The sequence below is a fragment of the Hippichthys cyanospilos genome, chromosome 1 (genome assembly GCF_059441005.1).
Source record: "Hippichthys cyanospilos isolate Australia breed blue-spotted pipefish chromosome 1, RoL_Hcya_1.0, whole genome shotgun sequence".
Classification (NCBI taxonomy): Eukaryota; Metazoa; Chordata; class Actinopteri; order Syngnathiformes; family Syngnathidae; genus Hippichthys; species Hippichthys cyanospilos.
This window is the reverse complement of record NC_142369.1, coordinates 26,136,280-26,160,725: the sequence shown is the minus strand read 5'-3', so window position 1 is coordinate 26,160,725 and position 24,446 is coordinate 26,136,280. Positions and strand designations below refer to the sequence as shown.

At 40.5% G+C, this 24,446-nt stretch overlaps 1 protein-coding gene across 4 annotated transcripts in view; it reads left to right on the top strand.

Annotated features, from left to right (window-relative positions):
* The window catches only part of ebf2 (EBF transcription factor 2), a 34,961-nt gene extending 10,952 nt beyond the window's left edge, over positions 1-24,009 (top strand). For 2 of the 4 annotated variants that reach the window (XM_088415713.1, XM_088415705.1), the window contains exons 7-16: positions 18,184-18,265; positions 19,615-19,756; positions 20,350-20,480; positions 20,589-20,715; positions 20,813-20,901; positions 21,478-21,543; positions 21,762-21,936; positions 22,036-22,218; positions 22,294-22,464; positions 22,636-24,009. In XM_088415713.1, the coding sequence (XP_088271839.1) occupies positions 18,184-18,265; positions 19,615-19,756; positions 20,350-20,480; positions 20,589-20,715; positions 20,813-20,901; positions 21,478-21,543; positions 21,762-21,936; positions 22,036-22,218; positions 22,294-22,464; positions 22,636-22,667 (1,198 nt within the window). In that variant the 3' untranslated portion in view covers positions 22,668-24,009. Of the gene's footprint in view, positions 1-18,183; positions 18,266-19,614; positions 19,757-20,349; positions 20,481-20,588; positions 20,716-20,812; positions 20,902-21,477; positions 21,544-21,761; positions 21,937-22,035; positions 22,219-22,293 lie in introns of all 4 variants that reach the window. The other 2 variants (XM_088415697.1, XM_088415690.1) reach the window with 1 other exon arrangement.
* Positions 24,010-24,446: the final 437 nt, after the last annotated feature.

Here is a 24,446-nt window from a genome sequence, read left to right as displayed (position 1 = left end):
AACCAATCATGTATACAGTATTTCCATTGCGAGCGTTGCGGGATTTCAAGACGGATTTAAACTGAATCGTTGACCTCTGCTCCTTTCTAATCGCACAGGGAACATCCCATCCTGGTGGGGGTCTCTCCCTCTTGACTACCCCGCAAAATCCTCTCCTCTGGGAGCAGCCCATTAGGAGCTAGTTAATTTCTGATAAGACAAGAGAATATGGTGTGGTGTGTTTTATTTCCCCTCGTGCACATTCTCATTCCGCTGTATGTCTGGACGCCGCATGCTTGGTTGAAAACCAAAAAAAAAAAAAAAAAGAAAAGAAAAAAGAAAAGGAAAATGTTGGGAGTGTTTGAAGGCACAGAAATAGAGGTATGTTTCCACGTGAGTGTTTTTGGAACCTCAGCCATTTATTTACGCATATGAATGTATGTGGAATTGTATATGTGTCTCGGTGACCCCTACTCTGACCTTTTCCTCCAGTCACCGCTTGGATCTTAAATTATTCATGTGTGTGTGTTTGCGTGCATGTGTGTGGTGGACTGGTGGTGGTGCTGTGTGTGTGTGTGCAGAGGGTGCGGGGGTAAGTCTGTTTCTGTGGTTCCAGTAATCAGCCTCCTGCTTCCAGCCCCAACACCTGTTCTCCAATTAACATGCAATGCGTGGGGGCCGACTCGCGTCCATCGCCCCTGATGCTTTCGGCCCTTTTCTTCCTCCTTTTCCCTTGTCCCGTTCCCGCTTCTTATCTCCTGGACCCCAATATGTTCTTGTATATCAGTTCACCCCACTACCTAACTCCCTTTCTTTTTTTCCATTGAGTAAGCATCTCGGTAAACACCGCTCCCTTTTCTGTCGGCCTGTCTAATTTTGCCATAATTAGGCAGTGTCATTAGGACACCTACCCAAGCGCAAGGTAGTTTGCAATTCCCCAAATGGCCCAAACCCCCACTTTTTCTAATCTCCTTTCCATATTGTTTCAGTTTTCCCCTCTCCCCCTTCTCTTGCCGCCGCCGCCACCACACCTCCCGCCCCCTTCTCTCCCTAATCCCGAGTTGAGTGAAAGGAGAAAGAGATCACAGCCGATACACGAGGAGGGGTGAAAGGAAGGATAGAGGACGGAGGGAAGATGAGGGCACAAAGAGATGACTCTCGAGTTGTCCAAGGGAGAAGATGATTTAATAGGCCGCTGCCTGCTGTGTCTAATAGTTTTACATTTGTCTAATCTTAACTCGGGCCAACTCTTCTACACGCTTGTAAGTCCGCTATGACGTCTCTGTTTGGAGAGCAGCGCTTGTCTTTGACTGATAGACAGCGTCGCTCACTGATTGGTCCGAGGGCTGATCGATAGACAGATAGATAGACCGACTCCTTTGAACACATCACCATAAATCTTGCTAATTGTTCTCTCTGTGTTCTAAAAATGAATCATTCCTCACATCTTTTCTTTCTTAATTGAATTTGAGCCCCTTATGTAAGAAACTGTACATGCGGCGGTTACAGAAACAGAACAGATGCTTGCTAAAATGCCTGATTGTTCTAATATGTATCAAATACAGAGGGGGAAAATTAATGATGTAATGGGGCCACATCAGAAAGCAGAATGCGGACGTAGCGTAGATATGGCATCTATTCTTCTAATCGGAAGATACAAAATTAAAAGTGGTTAATGAAAATTCTAATATTAATTTTGCGCACCACACAGCACTGCATATTAGCTGTTCCTTCTCGGGACTCTTAATTCACACTATGTACAGAATACTTGTATGACTCTGTAGATGTGCATCCAGTATTATCAGGTTAAATGTTGATGCTCTTCCCTCCGCTGTGTAGGAAATGAGAATGGTGTTAACATGAGGACTTGTTTTTGCAAGTCTCTTTTTGGAAGAGTTTATAAAAGTTGCTAAATATGGCAAAAACTCTTGCCAAGTTGGAAAAACTGTGGACACAAGTTGTAGCTTTTGCTTGCTACCTTGCTTTCATAATAAAAGCACAATATAGTTCATGTCTTACTTTTCTACATGGTCACATTCTATAGGCGGACCAAACGTGACCCTCGGCCCATACTCTGCCCACATCTGATCTATCATGAGACTATTATGAATTATTCCTTTCTTTTTTTTTTAAAAGTAATGACATAAATCATCAAGTAAAAATAGGAAAATCCCTCTGGGGTCCAAGGCTTAAAAATAGTTTTCACCCCACCTTTGCGAAGCAGTGTTGCCAAACAAGGAGGGGTGCATTTCGGATTCCTTGCAAGTTAATCCCGGAGACTTGATGGAAGAGTATTTATTAAACAATAATCAATGTTGAAATCTTATATTTATCTATTTATTTCAAATATGTAATCAGCTGTTTTTATTACTTCAACTCATATTGTGTATTACAGCACAGTAAAATGTATTTCCTTCTCCAAAAACATTTTCAACGATGGAACAACAACGGGAGATGGTGCATCTTGCCCGTTAAACCTTTTGCGATGTCGCAGAAGTTGAGTCTCAGTTTTGCTATTCAATGTGTTCTGATGAGGTGCAAAATGCAATTTTTTGCCTTGCAAAGTGCAATGCAAATCGTTTTTATTCTGATGACCTGTCAGGGGGAGAATATAACACATTGAAAAGGTAAAAAATGATAACATTTCCAGTGTACAAAAAAAAAAAAACATTGTGAAAGCATTTTTTTGAATGGCAATTGTTATTTTTTAAACTCATATTCTTGCAAAACTCTTCGATTGTAAGGGATCACCGATCGACACAGCCCGATTCAGACCCCCTCACCCCTGGTCTGGACTTTGACTGTTCAAAACGTTTTTTCTTTTGCGGATGATGTGAATGCATCTTGGGATAAAATTCATCTTCGTTTTTAACGAGCAGACATTTGATTGCTCAGGGCCAGAATTGACTGGTATTTGGAAGTGTTCACAATCTCTCCCAGTCCCACTCCCAAGTCCCAGTTGCAGGTGAAGAAAAAAAATGTCTCAGACTTTCCTTAAAAGGAAAACATCTACATAGCCGTCAAAATTTAGTCCAAATTCATGGGTTTCCTCAAAGCATCTGTAATGCAAATATATCATAAGGGGCAATTAAACAAAAGCTCAACTTTTGGCCAAAACTCCAAAAGGTGTTTTTCGCATGAAACCTAACATTTAATAGTTTTTAACGAACTTCGTAAAATCAGCATAGTGTCACATTAACCAAAATCAATGCTGGAGCCTAAATGAATGAACACCAGTTACTTTTAAATTGAACCTTTGAAAGTTTGATAGCCAAAAGCTGTTTCTTTTTTTTTTTTTTTTTTTACCCAATTTGGCCACTTTTTATTTACAGTAGCCAAAACGTAAGGTCTCCCTTGCAGTTATTTTACACACACACTCACACATATACCTATATATCTATATATCTATTTATCTCTCTCTCTCTCTCTCTCTCTCTCTCTCTCTCTCTCTATATATATATATATATATATATATATATATATATATATATATATATATATATATATATATATATATATATATATATATATATATATATATATATATATATATTTGCATGTCCTCCTGTCAAAGGCTCCTTGGAATGAACCCGCCAGGATTTTTTTTAATGGCTGTATTATTGGCGCGATGACCTCTGAGCTCAAAGTTATATTGGTTGTGAGCCTAAGCTGACCTTTGTATTTATGAGTGCTGCGCTGGCTTCACAATGGAGACAAACAGATGTCAGTATTAGTATTAGTAAGAATGGCCTGTGTGCTTTGGATTGGAGAGGTCAGCATTCACTGGGAGGGCATGTGTGCTTTTATATTGGGCTAAAAAGCGGAGATCAATAGTTGGTCATAAGGAGTGTGTGCAGGGATCCATTGCGAGGCACCGGCCTTGTGTTGTGGGGGTAGGCGGGTGATCAATGGCAAGCACTATCTCGCTAATTGATCGTGTTTCTAAGAGCGGTCTTTTTTAACAAGCCGGCACTCTGAGAAAAAAAAGAATAATCAATAGGAATTTTCCAATCCTGTCAATATTGTTGTAGCCTCCCCCAGTCTCAAAATGAGCTCACCAAAGCTCATGTAAGGTCAGCAAATCTTTAAGTCTTCATTTTAAAAGTAAGAAAAATAGTACACAACAGGAGACATTTGATGTGTGTGATTTTTACAGGCTTGGTTCTGCTTTATAAGAGTTTCGCTTGCCATGTTGAGCAGTCATTATGTGTTTCATGGCTTGACTTCGGACGCTGGATTGCCAGTGGAATCCATTAGTCTTAATCTTAGCTTGTGGGTTGTATTGATCCATTTGTTGTCTTCTAGTTCTAGTTATGTACACGCACCACCATGTGTGTTTTGGACCAGTCCGGCTCTCCTTCTCCACAAAATTCATCTCTCTGACAAAATACCCCAGTGGACTGTTTATTAACGCCGATATTGTTTTCTAAATCATGGGTATATGCTCACAATGTGAATGTAAATCTGTTTTGGTTGGTGCGTAAATCTGCAGCCAACATTTCTTTCAATGGATTAACACTGTCTGGGTAGTTTGACAAAAAAGCTATTCAGATATCACTTATTGTTATATGTAAATGTCTTGCGGTGTCTCGGAGACCATCTGGTTCAATGACCGTGGCTCCACCTGCTTAAGCACGGCCGACGCGAACCAATTTAAGAAAACAAACTAGGCGTGATGAAGAGTGTTGCTTCTGAACTCTGATGTTTTCTCAGCAGTCATGATAGCGTACTCGTGGGCTTGAAACAGTGGGGCACACAGCTTCTTGACGCTTGCTTCAATCTCAAAGGAAAATACGATCATTCTTTGGGAAAGAACATTAAACTTTCATCCAAAGAATAAATGCAGCAACAGTTTTGGACTGTGTAGGAGGTCACATTCCTCCCATTTCCCAGATGTATACTGATGTACCACAATGCCCTGTAAGGTCAACATAGTACTAGCACTCCAAAGCTGAATGCGTGACACAACAATGTCATTGTGGGAGGTGGCGTGTCCTCTAGTCAAAGTAAAGTTTTTTTGTTTTTTTTTTAGCTTTCTCTACTGCAATCACTGTGGTAACGTCCAATTTGGAGAGACAGTACACCGTACAAAACTTTTAAATCTGTTCTGGATTTAAATATGCTGGTATGACAGTCCAACATTCCTCATGTACAAGTATACAAATCTAATGGTTTAACGCATCAAAACCACAATCTTTAAATATTTTCTTAACTTTAATGACCAATTAGCTGGCAATTCATCTTTAAGCACACAGTACATTTCCGTGTACATTTGACTCTAAAGTGATATAATTTGGTCCCAAACACAATAACATTCAAAAGTAAAAAGGTCTTTTTAAAAAAGGTAAAATTTTCAAGATACATTTAATTGTAAATTTTACCCTGTTTTAGACTGGTTGCAGTCTTTTTAGAGTTAAATTTGTAGGTGACTAATTCAAGGGGCCTGGATCAGCTGGGATCAGCCCCAACAAAGCCCAGCCCTGAATTCGCCAAGTAGGAGATTTTTGATTTTTGATTTTAATTTTTCAAGATAGGGCAATTGAGAACCGTTACTGGTTCGGAACCTTAAGATAGCATCAAACAACAGAGTGAAACAATAAAATAAATAGATGGGGTGGAACAAAAAACGTTTTAAAATAGATTTTTTGATGAAATAAAATAGATTCAAAGAAAGTGAGTGCATTGAATCCACTTGCTTTGAATTACTGCCGTTTGCAGTTGATCAAGATTTGTATCAAATCATTTTTTTATTGGAGAGACGAAAGAAGTAAGTGGTAAATACTAAATAATTTGTAGTTTCAAAACGTCAGGTATAAAAGTTTGTTAACCAGTAAAAAATAGTCAAAGAAAGAAACACACAATCGAGGAACAGTGGCATCTGTGGGTTTACCTTTGTGCTTATTGCTAGCAGTCACCCAACTGCCTTGACTTTCCAAAAATCATCTTTTTCTTCTCTTGATTCACACTTTCACATACACATTAATGGAACTTCTCCTTTGCATTTAATTCGTTGCAGTGATTAAACACACATAAAAGTCACAAAATTGAGAAATGTTATATCAGACGTTAGGATTGGTTGACTGCAAGACTTCTGTGTGCATAACCATCAATGCGCAATTCCATTTTGATTTTCTGAATATGAGCTCTTGACAAAGATTCAACTTTCAAATTGAAATTACAGCTGCTTCGAATGAACAAACATGTTTCCAAATCTCAGGTCTCATTGCTACAGTTTTTAGAATGGCCTCATAATCAATCAAGTGATGGATACTCTGTTGAATTTATGTCTGTTGTATATTTGGCATCTCAGCTATTCATTGTATTACTCACTGGAGAATTCAAAAATAGTTTGTGGAAAAAATATTTCTACCTCAACCATGGAGGTCTTGTTTTCACTATTATTAGTTTGCATGTGTCTTTATGATGGTTGGATGACATAAAACTTGCTGCTCTGATTCTCACCAAACATGGTGCGCAATACCTGGTATGAGTTAAGGGGAAAAAAAAATGTGTGTATATATATATATATATATATATATATATATATATATATATATATATATATTAAATTGTTGTTCAGTTTGCCTAAATAAAGTTTTTTAGTCAAATCCTTCTAATTATGTGCATACAGGAGCATTCTCTTACTTACAGTGTTGGTCGTCAAACAAAAACGCAGATACAGTATTTCTATGCACATATAAAGTCAGGTCCACCGGTCCCTCTGGTCCACTGTCACGGTGTCTCCCTGGTGGTCGAACCCCGGACTCTGTCTTCACACCCCCTGTCAGCAAGTCTATCAGACAAGGGTTGTGGGGTGGGGTGGGGTGGGGGGGGGGTTCAGCCTGGCGACAGGGCCCCGAGGCTCCAGTGCACACCACCTCACTCATACAGACTGGACCACTGAGCAGCTGGCACAGGACCATGGGATGCCTCCTCCCTGGGGGCGATGCAAAGGGAAGAAGGAGACAAAGACAGACAGGGAGAGACCATGCATAGTCCACAAAATCACTTTTCTCTTTGACAGGTACTGCCTGAGAGCGCCGGTCAGACTCAGACTGCTAAAAGTTTACGGACCTTTATGTCAGGCTCGAACAAGAGCGAAGGGAAGGTGTCGTCAGTGGTCTAATGTCAGAGTTAAGCTTCTCTGAAAATATGTGATTGTTGCAGTAGCAGTTTAGTAAATGTAGTGGTTTTGATGAAACCATGAAAAACTGGAGCCCTGTCATTGTTCTTATTTGCTCGCATATGCTCAGATTGGACACTACAACATGCACGTTTTATTGTTTACAATGGAAAAAAAATACAAAGAAAATACGAAAAAAAATCCATTTTGAGTGCTGATCATGTCATTACCCATTCAAAACTACAACAACAACAGCAAAAACTAATTCTATTCTTTACTTGAGTGGTTCTCAAATGGACATGTACATGTGCCTGAAGGCACTTCAAGGGGGTAAATCAGATTTTAGCAGGGTTTCCACTGCTATCAGCAAATCAAATTTAATGCTTTATTAATGCTGTGATAGTCGTGGTATATATTTTCTTCAAATTAAAAGCAAATTAATTGGAACATGAAGCAAATTATTGCTAAATTATATTAAAGTTACTCCTTTGCAAAACATTGTGAAGTTTTACATGGATGCGCTTTATCAACACTGACACACATTTCCAGCAAGATAAGTTAGTTGCTGAATAAAATATATAGGTCTAGAGCAGCGGTTGTTAATCTTGTACATACTGAACATGCACATTTTTTTTTTTTTTTTACGTAATATCTAGTTATCAACGCTAAAAAAAGATGAATTGAATATGATGAATTGAAAAACCGCATTTATAAGTTTTGTGTTTTTAGATATAAAGGATTTTTTTTTTAATGCTTACAGCTGTTTTTTTCTTTGACTGGCTCTTGACACAAATGATTATTGTCATCAACAAAAGTCAGTTTTCATATATAAGGCCATGAATGAAGAACACCTTACTCTCCCACTGTAATTTTTATGCTACTTGATTCATAGTGCTTCATGTTGCTGCATTTTTTGTGTGCGTTTACTTACATGTTGTTACAATTGCCATGCCAATTTTGACAAAGTACACTGATTCACTTGTAAACGTAGGGAGAAAAAGTAAAACGCTAGTAGAAAAATAAATACTGACCTAAAAAAACATAAACTTGTAAAACGTATTTAAATAGAGTTTAAAAAAAAATAGTGATGTTGTGTAAATATTCCATTAACTGTGTGTAGCTTCCCGAGAAGCAGGGGCAAGCACTCCCATTTATCTGACTCCTAATAGGGTTCACCTTTGCTTGAGCAGTGTGGAGATTAAAAGGGGGTGCTGAGAGGATCAGAAGAGGGCAGATTAGCATGATTTAGAGGGCACTTCAGATTGCAAGCAAGTGAGCGCTGTTGTTTTGCAGGCGTATATACTCTTCCGTTCTGTGGGTTTTGCGTTCAGGCAAAATTCTTAGCCTCAACCTTTTTTTTTTTTCTTGCAAGCTGGTCTTGTCATATGTGTAGCATAATCAGCCTCTTGTGTGTGCTTGTGTGTGTGTGTGCTCTGCCAAGTCATAGGCCAGTTAGCCGTGGTATTTAGGAACAAGGGTTGTTTTCTTTAGTTGGACACACACACAAGTGTGGTTGGAGTGTGTGTGCGTGTCCGCGTGTATTTTTGTGTGTTTGATGGAGCCTGGTCATCCTCCTGTGTAAAGGTCTTAAATTTCACTAATGACTTAACAATGCCCCCTGGTGCTGCACGGACCCGACAAGCCTCCCAAGTTAGTTTGTTTGTCTGTTTAGCTGCAACCTGGACAGACTATCTCTCTCAGGAGTCGAATTTCACATTTTTAAGGAAAACATTCAGGAATGCAAATATTTACACTTTAAAAAAACCTAAAAGAGTTTTATCTTGAGATTCCTGTCGGTTAATGCCAGAACTGATTACTGATTGCCGCCCTTTGTGCATGAAAAAAAAAAACCCTCGTATATATATATGTATGTAAAACCCTAACCCTAACACATGTTAAACTAAATAATAACTAATTTTATTGTAAAAGCAAATGAAGATTAAGAAATACTTTGTGTTTAGTTAACAAAGTACTATGCAAAGCAAAATGTCTTTCCTGAAAAGGAAATTGATAAAAGCTCCGACTTTTTTTTCATATGTTCATTTCAACTGTGTCTACAAAAGTCAGTTAGGTTGCTGTTGCTTGAAGAAGCAGGAGGGGTTACTCGATGGGATACTAAACTTATTTAGTCATTTTCGGCAGCAAAAAATAAATATAAATTGTCCGGAATCTCAATTACTTTTCACGTACACTTAGCACCTTTAAAATATAACGATTCCATTTTCTGTCAACTGAAAATGATACCACGTGAACTCGAAGCTTGTGTAACAAACAATCATGGTTCAGCTTGAATGTCACGAGCCCAGAAAACAAGTGTGTCTTAATTGGTTGTTACCTGAGACTTGAGCACATGTCATTTTCATTCAACGGCAAGTGGAATTTTTTTTTGAAGGTATTAATTGTACACGAAAAACAATTTAGTAATCCAATTATTTACAGATAAAATATAACCTTGGGATAGGCTTCAGCAATCCAAAATGGATGGATAGAAATGGAGGATTCTTTTGAAGTCAAGCGTTTTTTACGTTTGTCTGTACTGAATTGTGTATTTCAAGTAACAAAGTCAAATGTGACTTTTGGTAATGACTTCAGTTTTTCTTTCGTCATCAGGCTGTCAATTTTTCTAAACAGACATCAGTTCAAAACGATCAGTTGTGCACACTAATGGTGTGCCTGTAGAATCATCCCTCACGCAGCAGATGTTGCGTAGTGCTCTTCAAGGAGGAGACGCAAAATAAGCGTCCGAATTGAACTATCTGAATGTCACAATAAACCTTTGGGCGTGTGCGTGTGTTGGTAGCAGCCCTGATGAATCTGTCAGCGCTGAGGGCAGGGGGGGCACGCTCCTGCTGACAGGCTCCCAGCAGGCCTGCTGTGAGCCCCAAAAGTTGGCGCGCCCCCCCCAACAAGACCCAGCAGGCCCGACCGGCGCTCGCCTCCTCTTTTCCTCTCACGGTCCCGGCACGGACCCGGCACATTTGCTGCGTATTAGCCACAGACAGTAAATTACAGCACCCTGGACCTCTGAGCGATTCCATTCTCGTCTCTTCACACGTTTCCTCACCTCCCGTAGGACCATTAACCAGCACACCTCCTCGTCCATCCACCTCCCCGTCTTTCCTCTCATTTTGATCTGTTTTCCTCTCCTCTGTCTGTCAAACTCATCCTGGCTTTTTAGACACTTTCAACCCTGTCAGATTCCTCTCCCCTGTCTGTCTGTCTTCCTCCTCATCCTCCGCTCTTCTATTGTGTCACGCTACACGGCATTCCCCCCCTCACGCGTCTCCCCCTTCACTTTCTTACAAGCAGGTCCCTGTTGTGGAGACTTCACAGGTTTCCCATCCGAGCCCCTCCTTCCCCCCTTCTCTGGCTTTCAGGAAACAGATGTTGTTTGTCAGATCTTATCATTACTGGCTAATTAAGAAGACATCTCTTCTTCTGTCGCTTCTCCTCTTCTCTTTCCTCTCCTCTCTCACTTGGCGGCACCCATCCCGGATCCGCGCTTCCTCTCAGAGAAATGTTTGGGTCGAGCTTTGATTTACGCGTGGCGGCGGGGAAACTGATTAGCGGCTGATTGATATTGAAAAAGCCCGACTAGTGTTAGCGTATTGCACATGACCTTCTGGCATGTTCAAATCTGTTCAGCTGTAAAGGAGGCTCCGTGTCACCGTTTGACAGTTATGAGAGTATATTTTGAATGCTTGTCCCTCAGGAGGAAGCAAACATTCTGGGAGAGGTCAGGCCACTGATGGGACTTCTATTCCCTGTCCTGGTTGTGAATTCACGTTCTCCCGACTCGGAATATCTTTTCCTATCCATCTATTTGGCAGACCGACCGCTGTCCCACGCGGTGACACTCTTGGTTAAGCTCGGGCGGCTTCAAAGTGAATCCAAGTCAAATTAAAAGCATATTTACAGCAAGTAAAAGCATGAAGCAACTCGACGAGACACCTCATGTTTATCCTTCTTTTCCTCTCTGCTACACGTGCAAGTTTTACAGCACCACCAAGCTCTATAAATCAGGACTTGTGCTTTTAAATGTATGCTTTTGTCACAGTTCTCAAGTTTAGAGGTGGGTCGGACAATTCTGGGCTAAATCTGGAGGGACGGGGTCGGGCCGGAGCTTCAAGAATGCCAAAGTCGTTCGGCTCGCTGACCTTTGATTTTTCAAACAAAGTGTCCGAAGTTCTCAAAATAAATGTTTTATCGGGTACTACGGTTCAGGTGGAGGCAGAGTAGATCCTAGATACGGTCCATTTCACACAAATGATTTTTGCGCAAGTCAAAATCAGTGGAGTGTTTAGGTTTTCACAAGTACCAAGGAATACAAAACAAACAAACTTCAATCAAACTGGACATCGCACTTCGCTGCAGGTCAGAAGAACGATGTCAAGCAATGGAAATATAATGCTAGAAAATATATTACACAGGTATATCATCGTTATAACTGTAATTTAAAAAAATGAGAACAAACAATGCAATTAAATATATTTGTAGTAAATAAACAATTACCAAACATTTCAAGTTATGAGGTCAAAACAACAATCAAGTATTTCAATAGAAAACAAGGTGCATTGAATATGTCCCGTGTATTTTTTTTTTCTTTTCTCATGAATTCTTCTACAATTGAGTGTTCATAGATTTGCACAGTCCAGAGTTCAGAACTTTTTCTGCTGGGATTTTCGCATGTTCTTCTTGTCGCCATTTGGGTCAGAACATGCGCATTTGATAAACCGGAGACTCCAAATTTCCCATAGGTGTGAATTAGAGTTTACATTGGTACAAGAGCCTTTGTAATTTGTTCAGGGCAACCCTCCTCAAGAGCTCGATGTCACAGGGCTCGAAAGGTCTCCGTTTTGGTGGTTTCAAGCATGGACAGCCTTGTCCAAGTCAATAAAACACACATTTGATTTTGTGCAGAGCCCATGTGAAATGAGGAAAGAAATAACAAGGAGTCCTGTTGGCTGTGAGAAGCCGATGCCAGTGATATGGCTGTATGTTTTAAGAGGGGAGGTGTGTGTGTCGGAGGGGAGGTTGACTGGAAGGCTGGTGTGAAAGGTCCTGTGGTGGTATGCGACAGAGGGTGTATCAGTTCATTGAGGGTTTTCTGTGCCCCATTAGCAGTGTCAAAGGTCATGTGCCCCGGGTGTTAACCCTGGTGACCAGTCTAGCTTCCAGTCTGCCAGGGGACTCAGGTCCAGGGGTATTTATTACGGTGCCCCTCCTTCACCCCCCCAAACATAGCTCTCCACACAGAAGAAAACAAAACATCTCCAACCCTCCCCCTTGGCCGGTCCTCAGCCTGGGCACATGTACTAATTGGATGCATATACATACACTGATGCATGACGAGCCATCTGTAGACTTGTGTCTTTGCGTGAAACGAATCCCAGGTCAACATAGCGTTATCATGATTTACACCCAAAGTCATTGCTTGCAAAATAATTTGGGTCTGTTATCCACAACATTTCCACATGTATTGTGTAATTGTCACAAATGCGTCATGAATAGCGTGTACATTTATTGCTTGCAAGCCTATCTTGGTCTTGCATATTTTTCGGACTAACACACACATGTAGGTGGTCTATGTGGCCTTTGCTCATGTGATGCATGCGTATATATTTGTGGGCCTGCTAGATGACTTAGTGCTCCCTGTGTGTGAGTGTGGCAGAGGAAGGCCCACAGCATGTCAGTATGTTTTAATGCTTCACATCTGGTTTCCTAATTTCTCCCTCACCATGTCAGGACACCGCTTTTTTTTGTTTTTTTCTTGGTGGTGTGTAGGTTTGTGCGTGCATTTTTGTGTGCATTGAAGGTGGATATTGAATGAGTGATAACCTCGAGTACAAGACATTAAGAAATCTTCATTTTTTTCTGCTTTTTTCTGCATTATTTCTCTGCTATTTCATTTCTCTCTCTTCATTTACAGTGTTCCCTCACCACTTTGTGCTTCATGTTTCACGCCCTTGGTGCTTTGCGTTTTTTTTTTTTTTTCATTAAAAAAAAAAAAAAACTCTATTGTGGAGTAATGCAATGTGAAGGTTTCCTGCATGTCAATATGACACAAATGACCCCAGGGAAAATGCTTTGTTTTTGTTATGTGCAGTGAAATTGCACTAAAATAGAAATGTTCCTCTTTTTTCACTCTTTTTCTTTCAGGCACTTTGAAGCACTTGGTTATTTTTTTCTGTTTTAGACTAAGCTGTAACCCATACAAACGCTGTAATAAAATAATGATCAGTTTTTGAAAGTGGATTTATATTGTTATAATACAGGTTTAGGTATACCTATTCTATTTCTATAGATAATAATCTTATTAATAGTCTGCACGTTGAGTGGGGGGGTGTCTCTTTCCTTCAGGGGGCCTTGGTAAAATTTAATTGAGAAGCACTGCTCTAGAATGATATATAATACAGGGAGTTAACCGCAAAAATGGGCTGTTACAGCAAAATGAATGTTGTCTTCTTTTGAGAAAAAGAAGTCCCAGTAAAATTTGATTGAAGAATTTTGTGTCACAAAATAGTTTGCCATTTGAGTTTATTAATATTTTATCATGAATATCTCAAATGTATCTGACTACAAAAATAAAAATTAAAATGCTTTGATGGTGCAAAACTTCAACTCAGTACAAAAGGAGCACCTTAAGTAATTTCAATTGCAATTCACGCCTTATGGGGCTGTGGTAGGACAAAATCATCACTCATCAATCATCAATGATCTTTTTGTCTTGGAGGTTAACAGTGTTAGGATTAGATTTTATTTTCATCCCACTTAGTACAGCATAAAGTGGCCTTGTTACAGTTGTGTGCCTTGGACAGTTCATTTGTCACTGATGTAGGTGGCCATGTCACGAGAAAAAGTTACATGAAATGACTAAATCAAAATGTGATCAAAATATTAAGTTATTTACATTTTTACATGGTATCACCACATACATTTAGACAGTTTTTCACATACTCTAACAACATACTGTTGCTATATCTTTTTAATAGGAGGTTCTCTGCTCACATAAACACATAAACACAAGAGAGGAGCTTCCTTCTCATGTTTGTGACATAAGTTCCAATAAATACATTGAATTGACAGTATAAATAGACTTACAGAAAGAAATCCTGGATGATGAATAACTATATTTCGTGAGGAGGAGTGGTCATTTATGTTCATGGATTGCATTTGTCAGTGTCCAGCTCCTGTGACGACGTTGTAAACATATGTAAACATATTGAGCAACACAGTCATACCTAAATTTCTCACTTTCATGGTGAACCTGGTACACAATGACAATAAAGGCATACTTTCGCGTTCTATTCTACATCAGTCTTTCGGTTGATTTCGTGCTGGAAGGTAGTATTATGGTTTAGATTTTAAACTTTTTTGCAAAGCATTGTGCATTTATGTAAAGAAATCAAATTTGAGGTGAGGACCTCGGGCTTACTTGTTGATATCTTTACTGGGATGAGTTTGCTTCCTAGTCAGATGAAAAATTTAACTAATCTTTTATTTTGATATACTTTGATTACAATTTTAACCCTTTTGCTGTCGAGACATGAAAATATATACCATATTGGTATTCAAAATCTCAAAATCGATACTTTTGTCCCAAAAATTTAAAACTGCAATTTAGGCAAAACTTTAGCTGCCAACATGTGGACCCTTTGGCCAGAGTGGGCAACATATGTATTTATGAGTACTCTTATAGAAAAAAAAAAGTGAATAACATGTATTGTTATTCAAAACTAAATACATGTAAGAGGAATTTATGATTTATTTTTCTGATTCTAATCTTAATGCATCTTTCATAAATCAGGAAGTGCACTAGCTAACCTGGAGCACAATTTACTTGGATACATTTTTTTCACCTTATGGCCTATAGAATTAAAAAAAAAAAAAATGTCAGGCCCTATCTGTCCATTTACAACAGCTCCAGCTGTTGTGTCGTGCTTCAGGATTTTGTTAGCACTTCACAGACCAACCTGCCTGGTGTTCTATTTTTTTCTTTGGTCCATGTTAACACAAGTGGGGATTGCAAACCAAGGAACGAAGACCCCGGTGAGTAGAATAAAGTAAGGCTCCTATAATTCTTTGCATCACATGCCTCAACAGTTGCTCCAACTTGTAAACTTTCATTTACAATGAACAAAGAGGATGATTAGACTTTTATGTGAAAATGCAGTTATGTCAACAACCTTTAGTGTTGATGAATACCTATGAAAACTTTGTTGGAGGTCATGTGATGCTTAGGTGCACCGCTATTAAGGCCATATGGAATACATAGTAGGTTGCCAATATGTGCAACAGATGCGGCAATGGATGGGAATGTAAAACAGAAATGAGGAGAAAAATAGCAAATTCACACTTACACTTCTATTGGGTGATTGTTAGAATTTAAGATGATCAAGCAGTGAGCATGTGGATCGCGACTGCATGCTGCGAAGCTCATGTTTAGTCTTGGGAACTGAAACAGATGCAGACAAAAGGGGTTAACAGAGATGTAGAAGTGAAGACAGAAAAGAAAAAAAAAACAGACTCCCCATGGCTCCAGAGTGGAACATGAACCCTCGGTTTAAGACTTTTGTCTTTGCTTTGTTTGTGTCCACTGGTCTAGGTCCGTCTGCGCAGAGACGGATAATAAAGAAGAATAGAATAACAATAATAGAAGAATAAAGAAGATAGGACTTGGTTCCATTGATTGATTTCCTTGCATTAAGAGGTTTTCCGTTTTCCTCATTGGCTTTTACTTTTGTCACTCTTTTCACCATACCATAGATCCTTAGTCTCCTCACAGTGACACAAACTGTAGTCCACTGTAGGCCTGCTATATAATTACTATAATATCTAAGGCTAAAACGGATCATCAGCAGACAAATATACAGAAAATATCCTTTCTCTAAAATCCCCCCACGGCACGAAGATCACTTCCACTTCTTTGTATGTTCTCCGCTTCATCTCTTCTTTGAGGATGGGGAGGTGTGTGGGTGTATTACATTAGCAAAACAAAAACAAACAACAGCAATATTAAACTTTTGAAACCACAATAGAGGAGGGGATATAAAAAAACAGAGGGTCCTCGACTTCTTATTAATTATGCAAGATTAGTCTAATTATAATTCAGCAAATGAATGTGTGGCAGAAGGTGCGAGGCGAATGGGCTGGGAGATTTGCATGTTAAGTGGGCAGGGGAAAGCAGCTAATACATGCTAATATATGCGTCAATGTCTCGCTTTAATTTCAGCATTTGCAGCTGTGTGCGTCCGAACCGAGGGGGGTGAAAAGTTGACTCAATGGTTTTTTTTGTTTGTTTTTTTTTTTTTTTCGAGGAAGGGTTCTGGGGGGCGAGACAATGGTGGGGGTGTCAATGAATTAGAGTGTGCATGCACGCATGTGAATATGTGTTTGTGTGTGAGGCATCTGGTGTCATACAAACAATGAATGATGAGAAGAAGTCAACAAACAAGGTCAAGGGCCCTCTCAAAGTGTGCAAAGCCCAACGTTGTAGACGATCTTTCCTTCAGTGACTGGACTGGCTGAGTTGACGCCATGAGTGACAGTACCCACTTGAGTAAACCGTACAAGTTTTTTTTTTGTTTCAGAGCGGTCCTAATGCTGCTTTTTGACAATTGACGACACACTTTGCCGCAGGCTGGGCTGACAGGATATCTCATGCTCAGGACAAATAAAGTTACCAACCAGTGAGTTTAGCGCTCAGCCCAATCCATTAGTCCAATTCACCAGTATGCTGCTCTCAAATTGGATGGCCAAACTTATAATATTCACTCCCAACAACGACATTGATTGTCCTCTGATGTAACAGCTCAAATGAAGATGTTGTGGATACACAATTGGAGCTGGAGATATGCAAACCAGGCAGTTCTCACAAAGGAGGAAGTTGGAGAGAGTCATTGAAGAATTCTTTGTAAAAGACGACCATATGAAGGAGAGATTAGAGTTTGATGGGTGTGTTTGAAGCTCAGGGACTAAAATGAAGTTCCTCCACGCTCCCTGAAGAAGACTTTTATTTGCACAGAGCACAGTGTGGGTGGGGGAAAAAACACTCTTCAGCATTGCCGTTGGTTTTATTGGAAGACTAATGGTGGTGTTTTTCATCGGCAAGTTGTTCCGTGAAAGGAATGGACTTTTGAAGGGTATTTTTATTTGACAATTGCCATTTCAAAGAATTTTATTTTGATTTGGCTCACATAATGTGACTAATTGCCGTGAGACTAATGTGTTCTAACCCCCCTCTCCTCCACATACACCCAAATTTCCCCGCATCTCACCTTGCAAAGCATCTCTTTTTCTGTGTTGGAGTGGTACAGGATGCGTTCATGTTGTTAGCTTCTCTCTCGCATCGCTGTCTTCGCCTCTCAGCGTGGGGACTTTGGGATTGCGGCAGAGCCGGGTTGCCATGGTAGCGGGCTATGTTGCCGAACTGCGTACACCTGGGATTTGGAGTCTCTGCGTAGTCACCCTCTCGCCTATTTATCCTGTCTTTTTCTCTGCTTTTCTTTGGTGGAGAGGCTATCAGCAGTCTTCTCTTTGCCTTCATGCAGCCTTTTTCCCTCTCCAAATAAACTCACATACATAATGAAACGCATGCACCTGCCAGCAAAATTCATGTCCATGCCACTGCTACGGTCTCCGTCACTACCTTCCTCTTTCTCTGTACTTCGTATCCCAGTTCATTCCCATGTGGCGGTTCAAATATGGCATTGTGGGATAGGGCTCTCCCTTGGGTCTGCAGGCATACATCACTGACTGTAGTTGACTTTGAAATACAACAAAGCTTTTGGCCGGACTCGACTTCTCATTTTCATCACTTGGTTTTGACTTTAATAGCATTGACTTAACAGACTATAAACTTAACTGCTGGGATTGATGTCGGAGCTATAATCAGTTAGATTTGCATCGACACCTACGCAAAGCTGCACCCAACCACGACTGTCTCTGAAATTAATGAACGTCTCCTTTGACTCTTCAAGTGTTGTTTGTGAGAGCAAAGTAATCATATACGTGATCTTTTTCATGTTACTCCTTACTTGCTGTAGTTCTGCAAACACATGTCCTCTTATTTACCTCTGCAGGTTCTTCTTGAAGTTTTTCTTGAAATGCAACCAGAATTGTCTGAAGACGGCAGGAAACCCCAGGGACATGAGGAGATTTCAGGTACCGGCAGATGAAAAACAAATGCATGTTTGTAGGATGAGGGCTGGGATGCAGAATAGAGCATGTTTGGAAAGCATCTCATTCAACGCATAATTCAGAGCATAACTTTAATGAGTTGTTTTCTTTCTTTTTTTAAATATACGTTCAGTTGATTGTTGGCGTTTGGTAAAACATAAATCACAATCAAGTATTTGTAAAAAGTCTATCAAGAGGGAATTGAACCGAAATCGATAAGGACAACTCCTCCAGACGAAAGAAAGTATTTATATATTTAAGAGAGGCTTCTGGGATGCAGGAAATAGGTTGAGGTGTTTCAGGAAGTTGTCAAGAATTGAGTGATTGGCTCCAGATGGAAAAGGTCACACTCCGTGACCCAGGAAGTGGTCACCGGGGACACTCCTGCCTCACTTGCATTGCCATCTTTCAGCACCAGCGGCCCCTGTCTGGCATTTTCTTTCTCCCTGCTAACCCCGTCCCCTTTTCAGTTTTGCACGTTCCTGCGTGTTTGCTTTAACTCCCGGGATGTGACACATGCTGAGAAGTTATGAGCCCGCAAAGACGCTCATCTCTGGGTTAAAAGGTGCTGGACACAAGTCAGCTGCTTGATCGATAATTTACAGTTATTTTTCTAAGAGCTACCCTCCCTTTCTACCACCTAAAGCATGTGCTTTTCCCCCTCTTTTTTCTTTCCGTTGCTTTTTCATGTGCAAAATTATTACCATGTGTTTATTTTCAAACAGTGGTGTGATTTTCTAAAAACCATCGAAAGATCAATGTGTGTACTAAATACACAAACAATATATTGAGCTAAAATCCACCCCTTACGTAAGCTCTTTTTCTTTTTAATGTTTATCATTTTTTAATAAACACATTCCCAAAGTGATTAGCACTTAGACACGCCACAAGTGTCCTCTCATTAATTATGTCCGTGTCAATCTTGCATGGCAGATGTGTGATAGAACCCACACATGGTGTGTCCAGATCAAATTAGGGACACAATATATCATGGCCTGATTTAACATCCAGAGAGGTAGGAGATTTGCTCCATATGTTTGCTGTCATTGAAGGATCACGCAGAGATGATGAGCCGGCTGCATGCTATATGAATCACAAAGTTAGCTGAGGCCATATGGAAACCCAAAAGAGGAGAAGAGGGGTGCACGAACGCCAATATATTATCAAGTTCCCACAAATGTCACACTGCAGACTGAGAAATCATATAGCATCGGCCCTGCGCCGAAACAAATTGTTTCACTTGAGGCATTTGCCGCCTGAAACCAGAGCTCGAAACTCCCAGCACGCTGTCCAAGTCATGCACAGAGGCTCATGCTTCATTTCCTCCGTGTCAGGTGGTCCTGTCCAGCACCGTGAGCGTGGATGGCCACGTCCTAGCTGTGTCTGACAACATGTTCGTCCACAACAACTCCAAACATGGTCGGAGGGCCCGCAGACTGGAGCCAGGCGAGTCCGCTGAGAATACCATGGAGTATGGTGAGAAAACACTATGCTATGTTAACATCTACTTCTGCATTTGTGTCCAGGAACATACAGCGTATTAGCATGTCCTCGGGTTATGCAGCTGTCATTCCTAATTATGTAGGAAATTGATTCGTTTTGACACTGACTTGAGTCATTGGGCAATTAATATACTGCTAATGCTTTGATTCCTATAATAAAGTTATTTAGCTGTTATTTTTATGCAACATTTTGCCAGTTTATTCAACACAAGTACTAATGTGACCGTTTATAAAGTGAAGAGCCATATTTGCTTGCTAAAACATGTTCAAATGAATGTCAGATTTACTTTTAAGGCCAGGGATCCATAACCAAAACTTACTATAAATACACAAGTTAGAGTCTATATTTCTACCATAACATAACATAACATAACATAACATAACATAACATAACATAACATAACATAACATAACATAACATAACATACTGTAATATAATATTATGTGGCATTATACTGTTAATTGTGTTCACTCTATGCAAATGTGTATTTACAATTTAGACATTTTTTCCCAAAAGTTTCCACCGCCACATCTCAAAGTAAATTCCTTTTTTGCCTTTCTTTTCAGCCACTCCTTGCATCAAAGCAATCAGTCCGAGTGAGGGCTGGACAACAGGCGGGGCCATGGTTATTGTCATTGGGGAGAACTTTTTTGATGGGCTGCAGGTGGTGTTTGGCAGCATGTTAGTTTGGAGCGAGGTTAGAATGAACATTTCTCATTTCATTACCGTGGCTGACGTTTCACATATCCATCCGGTCTACATGTATTCCTATTTCTACTGACATAAATTTGTGATATTCCCACAGCTAATAACGCCGCACGCTATCCGTGTCCAGACTCCACCTCGTCACATCCCAGGGGTGGTGGAGGTCACTTTGTCTTATAAATCAAAACAATTCTGCAAGGGAGCTCCCGGACGCTTCATCTACACAGGTGATCATGCAACTGATTGGGCCTTTTGCCAATTAGAGGCGGTGTTGTTCATAGCTGGAACTTGTGAGCGATGTTTAAAGCGGCCTGTCTATTTTAGCCCTGAATGAGCCGACAATAGACTATGGTTTCCAGCGGCTTCAGAAAGTAATTCCACGGCATCCGGGTGACCCTGAAAAAATGGCTAAGGTGAGACTGTCACAATTTCAAATGTACGGTCACGACAGTATTGCAAATACAGATGTCCCAGTACAACCTTTTCATTTCTGATATAATGCTGATATTGCAGTCTAGAGCACTGTTCAATACTGCTATCGATCCGATTAGATATCAGCTGGAATAATGCATGCTTCAAAAAAAAAAAAAAAGGATGAAGAAGAGGCTTTTCAAACAAATAACAATTGCCAGTAATAGTAGTTAGGAGATATGATCCATTGACTCCAAAAAATTGGATTGTATAAATTTAACCTCAAATATGTACTGAACTTGAATAAAATAACGTAAAGGACCCTCATACATAACACTAATAAAGTCAATAAAACATATTATAGTTTTTGAAGTGTAAGATAACCATTCAAGCTTGCTTCAGTACATTCGATTGTTTTTAATATATTTTTGGACTGATATCAGACTGGTATCCTAGATCGGTATCGGATCAGGACACCCTAATTGCAAAGAAAGAACACATTTAATACATCTTTTAAAATGTATTTAAAACAATTCTTGAGCACAATCTGAAATATTAATATGAGCAACTATTTGCAGGAAATTCTGCTTAAAAGAGCGGCGGATCTTGTGGAGGCACTGTATGGGAATCCACACAGTAATCAGGTAAGAAGCCAAAAACAAACAAAAAAATGAGTCTACTTCTGTGGAAAATGACTTGACTTTCAGGCACTGTGGCCAAAATCTTAACCACAAACAAAAATGCCTTTCACATGCTCCTTGCATTTTTGGATCATTTAACATCCACTAATTATGCTCCCAATTATTGCCGGCATACAAATCCGAGACGTGAAAGTCCTCGTTGTGGTGTGCGCCTCCTGTAGGACATGTTGCTAAAACGAGCAGCCGACATCGCGGAGGCCCTCTACAGTGTTCCCCGTCCTCACAGTCAGCTGCAAGCACTGCCCAGCTCACCGGCCCATGGCAGCGTCATGGGCTTGGGTTCCTACCCTTCCCAATTAGGAGTCAGCATCGGTGAGCCTGGACAGAGCAGCCAAGGTGAGTGGAACAGCTTGTAATGTGAGTACAGCGAAAAAACAAAACAAAACAAAACAAAAAAACAGCTCATACCGCCCAAACTCTGAATATTTTCTCCAGGTTACATTCGCAACTCAAGCAGCTTATCGCCAAGAGGTTACCCCTCAGCTTCCACACCTCAACAGTCAAGCTACGGAGGCAGCGGGGGTATGACGGGGGGCTACGGAACCGTTCCTATGACCAGTCTCGGGGTTCCCGGCTCACCTGGCTTCAGCAGCGCTTCCCCCACGGGATCACCCTACAGTAAGACGCCCGCGACTTTCCAACACGCTATCGTGGCGTCGAGACTCGCGAGTGACGTCGGGCTCTCGTCCACAGTAATGCCCTCCAGCCCGACCATACCCGGAAGCTCCAGCTCCTCGTCGTCTCTGTTGCCTTTCTCCTCTTTCCCGTCCGCCGCTAAACAGAAGAGTGCTTTCGCTCCCGTGCTCAGGCCCCAGGGCTCCCCATCCCCCGCCTGCCCCGCCTCAGGGGGGAACAGCTTCAGAGGTAGCCATCCCACTCACTATCTGACCCCGCTCTCTGAACTTACCAATGCAGTCTAACCCCTTCCTCTAACCGTGACCAGCTTTGACTGAGCGAGATAAGCAACGTTGCTGGATGCGCAGTACATGAATGCAAAATTAGAATGATAGGTTTTGCATATTTTTTTCTCTCCAGCGATGACGGGCCTGGTTGTCCCTCCGATGTAGCAAATCTACCCCCGACCACTGCTTCACTTAGCCCCTCTTTTTGGCACTAAGAGGGCAGGGAGGATGGAAATTTGATCGATAGCAACCGTGACTAACTTTGCTACCTGAGCCCATCCCGCCCTTTCTTAGTCCTCTTTTACGCAGGTGGATGAACAGGCAAACCTTAGAAATGATCCAAAGACAAGACATTTTGTTCCAGAGGTGTAGGAGATCACTTCAACTTTACTACAGGCGGGCAACGTTTCTTGGCGAGCCAGACTGGACCATACCACACTGTGACATGAAGAGAACCACGTGGTCCTAATTGAGCCGCGAGCTTCAAAAGCTACGGTTTGCTCTGGCGTACTCACCCGTGCCAGATTCTCCACTCATCCGTCACCTGCCCGATATTTTGCCAGAGATGTATACATGAGCACTGAACATTTTGGAATGATGAACAGCTCTGATGAAAGCAGGGTGCTATTCGTCTGTGTATGGACACTTTAAACAGCATGTGTGTACACTGTCTGTGAGTTAGCAACATGTTTTTGTAGTAGACCTTTTGAAGACAATTTACATTCCAGAAAAAAAAAAAAAAACATAGACCCTTTATTTTTTGTTCCGATCGCTAAGATTTTACAAGTGAGAATTCTTCGTCTCAAGGGTTATTACTAAAGGAATTCATATATTGATTTATTTAAGTACAAGCAATTTAACTTATTATAGCTAGTTTAGGGAATAATATAAACGCGTTTTATAAAAGTGATCCTTTTTCAACCGTTAACTGGTCAACAATTCCATTCAATTCTTAGTTGTTTTTTTTTTTTTTTTTACAGCGTGCGGATATCAGCAAACAATCGGAATTGCATATCTGCAGTGTGCAAGCTCTTTGCATACCTAGGATTAATTGGCTGCATTATGAGTCATGCCATTAAAGGTTATTGTCCTTGTAAAGAAGGAAAAACGTTAGTTAGCCTTATTTCACGTGTAATGCATGCTTTGTTGAATCAATGCGACGCTGTAATTATGTCATCCTACATTGCGAATTTGGCACGATAGCATAACATTGAGATTTTCAGCTTCATTCAACCCGTTTCTGCAGAGCACATGTTAGTTACTATGCAGTACAGTAAATAAAAGCACAATAAAAGACATATGATATTTAGTTACAGATATAAGACCATAATCCAAATGCCAAATTCTCAGGATGCGAAAAAAAGAACACACAGAGTTGAGGACATTTATAAATTTGTTTTTACCGTTTGGTTAACATTATTTATTTAAAAAAATAACAATTTTAATATTGTGTTTTGAACCCATCTTCCTTTAAAACGGTACAAACATGGTGCAAATGTGATTTGTATATCGCAAGGTGTAATATTTTGTGCTCCAAATAAAACAATGAAACAAATCGGCATCTTTGGTTTGGATTTGTGTTAGTTCTTACTGCATGAATTTGAATTGATCAATGACCAAAGAACACTTTGAGCGCCGTTGACGCCAAAAGACGCTTATTCTAGTGAGAAGTATCATCTGTTATGTTTTGGGGAGGTGTGGCTGTTTTTTTTTCTTTCATTTTATGTTGTTTTTTTGAGTTATAGTTTTCCTTTCATGTTCTGGGTTTGTGTTTATTTTTGTTCCTAGTTGTTCATGTTTTCCATCGTTGGTTTGCTTTTATTCACCTGTGCTCGTCTGCTCATTTCCCCCTATTACCCAATCACCTCCCCGCACCACTTGTCTCTTGGCCAGGTGTCCCTCGTCGATTAATCAGTGTATCGCGCATGTAGTTCGCAGCATGTC